This window comes from Cynoglossus semilaevis, unplaced genomic scaffold (genome assembly GCF_000523025.1).
Source record: "Cynoglossus semilaevis isolate Cse_v1.0 unplaced genomic scaffold, Cse_v1.0 scaffold154, whole genome shotgun sequence".
NCBI classification, from domain to species: domain Eukaryota; kingdom Metazoa; phylum Chordata; class Actinopteri; order Pleuronectiformes; family Cynoglossidae; genus Cynoglossus; species Cynoglossus semilaevis.
In genome coordinates, this window is record NW_007585384.1 from 1 (window position 1) to 2894 (window position 2894).

The 2894-nt window shown below is 49.0% G+C and overlaps 1 protein-coding gene across 1 annotated transcript; it reads left to right on the plus strand.

The window, feature by feature from the left end:
• Positions 1-48: 48 nt before the first annotated feature.
• Positions 49-2358, plus strand: LOC103399047 (golgin subfamily A member 3-like; the record flags this gene model as incomplete). Its single annotated transcript, XM_008337794.2, has 5 exons — positions 49-326; positions 705-866; positions 937-1305; positions 1626-1703; positions 2098-2358. Coding segments are annotated over exons 1-5 (999 nt in total), but the record flags the coding sequence as incomplete, so codon positions are not given.
• Positions 2359-2894: the final 536 nt, after the last annotated feature.

A 2894-nucleotide genomic window follows, 5' to 3' on the forward strand; every position in this document is an offset into this window, starting at 1 on the left:
TAAAAGGACTCGAAACAGAAACGGCAGCACTTGGGTCTTGACTTGGACTCGACTCAGATTTTGCCCGTCCTGACTTGAGACTTGACTCTGACTTGAGACTTGCGAAGCAATGACTTGGTCCCACCTCTGACCTCATTCGTCGGTCTGTGACACTCGATTTTAACGTGTCTTTTTTTGTTTGTTTCCAGGCCGGACAGATGACGCAGATCGGCGTTGTGGAACATCTGAAGCTGGAGAACGTCACGCTGTCGCACCAGCTCACAGAAACACAGCACCGCTCCATCAAGGAAAAAGAACGAATCGCTGTTCAGCTGCAGGGCATTGAGGTACGTATGTTCCCAAGGGGTCAGAGGTCACTCTTTTCAATACTAAAATATTGATACACAAACATATCGCGATATTTCCCTTTCCTGATACTGTATCAATATCCTCAGTCATCAGTGTATGGATTTTTTTTTTGTAGAGATGTTCGATAGTATCGGCCGACCGATATTATCGGACGATATTATGCATTGTATCAGTTGAAATCGGAATCACAAATTAAGTGTTTGGACCATATCACGATATCGAATATCGGAAAAAAAGTTATCCCACTTGGACTAAAGTCACACAATATATCGTCGTGCCTGTAGTATCGCAATATATCGCAATATATCGTATCGTGACACGTATCGTATCTCTAACTCTCTTACCGTTTGACGTAGGCCGACATGCTAACCCAGGAAGCAGCCTACAAGCAGATCCAGGACGCAAAGTCCATGGTGGAAGAGGACCTGCAGCACAAGCTGGAGGAGTTCGAGGAGGAGCGAGAGCGCCTCCTCCAGTTAACCACCGCAGCCAGCACCATGGAGAGGGAGCTGGAGCAGGTACCGACGAACCACCACCACCTACCAGAATGTTGTTGGTTTTTTTTGACTCGCTCCGTCTCTCTCCTAGGCCAAGTTGAGCGTCTCCCAGAAGGAGGCGCAGCTGCAGTTGCTCCAGAGGGAGCACCTGGAGCTGATGCGTCAGCTGACCAACACTCAGGAGAACCTTCAGACCAAAGAGCAGTCCATCAACCAGCTGGAGGCCCGTTACCTGGAGCTGGAGAGCCAGCTGGAGGAGCTGCGGGGCGAGGGCCGCGCCAAGGACGATAGCATCCAGTACCTCCAGAACGAGAAGATCGTATTGGAGGTGGCGCTGCAGGCGGCGCGGGCCAACAAGAGGCAGCTGGACGAGGGCACCGAGCAGCTGGGAGAAGACGTCCTGCTGTCTTCCGATGTCTTGGATCAGCTCAGACAGGGAGTCCAGGTCAAGGTCGGTCAGGTACGAGAACAAAGACCGGAAACATTTCCCATTAGGCGGGCCAGATTGAACCTCCTAGCGGGCCGGTTTTAGCCCGCCGGCCGTATTTTTGACACCCCACTGCCTTATACAGATGGATAAACAGGCTGTTTCTAGTCACACCTTAGGTCAAAGGTCAAGAGAAACTAAAAAAAGATGGGCTGGTATTAGCACACATCTAAAGGTCATCAAGGTCAAAGTCGGCCTATCAGTGAACAGCTTAGTTTTTTTTAAGTCAGTTTCTTGTTTTTCGATAATAAACGCTAATTAAAAAAAAAAAAATTATTTTGGTTCCATCGCAGATCGATGCTGTTCAACAGGAAAACAACGTTCTGAAGAAACAGACGCAGAAGTTGAAGGAACAGTTTCAACAGCAGAAGGTGAGACGTTCTCCGACGTTCTCTCCAGAAACTGAGGGGTGTTTGAGTCCAGATCCGCTGGTGCCGCCGTAGGAGTGCGTGTAGTTGGACCAGATGGGCTGTCATTTCACAACAATAGCCAACGCGTCGTCTGTATGACGAGCGTCGTCGAGTCTTTGACAACCTGTCAGTAAGCGGCTAACGCTTACTGTCACTATCACTTCAACAATGGATCTCTGCCGCCGCTGCTGCTGATTGGACGAAACTAAACCCATGTTGGAGTCAGGAGTTTTTGTTTTTTTAACTCCGAGGAACCTGAGGAAAACGTTCTCCGTCACGTGGGCCTCCTCTCAGGTCGTGTCCAGAACCTCCCAGATCCACACTTTAACGTCTTGGTTTGGTGTGTTCTTCCTAGATCATGGTGGAAGCGTACCGCCGCGACGCCAGCTCCAAAGACCAGCTGATTAGTGAACTGAAGACCACCAAAAAGAGACTGCTGGCAGAGGTGAAGGAGCTCAAGCAGGAGCTGCAGGGAGTCCAGCAGGAGAGGCAGAAGTCGGAGCTGGAGCAGGAGAGGCTGAAGGAGGGGCGCCTGAGGGGCCAGGAGCAGGTGGGCGAGAAGGAGGACCTGCAGTCCATACAGGACGAGCGGCTCCAGCTGGAGACCCACCTCCAGGTAGTGGTCTCTGGAATGAAATAAAAATATCATTCTGTTTGTTTATTATCGCACGTCCTATATTATCGGCCTGATATTAACCTAATTTTTTCCTCGAATGATGAAAAGTTTGACCTAAGGTGTGACTAGAAACAGCCTGTTTATCCTTCTGTATAACGCGATGACTGGGTTTGGCCAAATGATGTGTGACCTAAAAATATTTTTGGGGGAAAAACGACTGCATATGAAAGTGAAAGTCACTAGATGGCAGCATTGCAGCTCCTTTTATTAATCGGGGGATTGTATGCGGACGCCAACGACTCATACAGTGGTTTGTACAGATAAATAAGTAAATATTACTAGGCCCTTAATGGTAATCAATTTGGGGGGGTGTAAAAAAAACCTTTGTCCCCTGGGGGGGCATGGCAGAAAATAATTGAGAAACACTGCTTTAACCCATCACTTTAGTGAGTGGGTGGGCCTTAACTTCCGTAACCCCCAGGGCACCACTGCCCCACTATATCAGTATAGGTTGATATCGGAAATTAGGTGTTTGG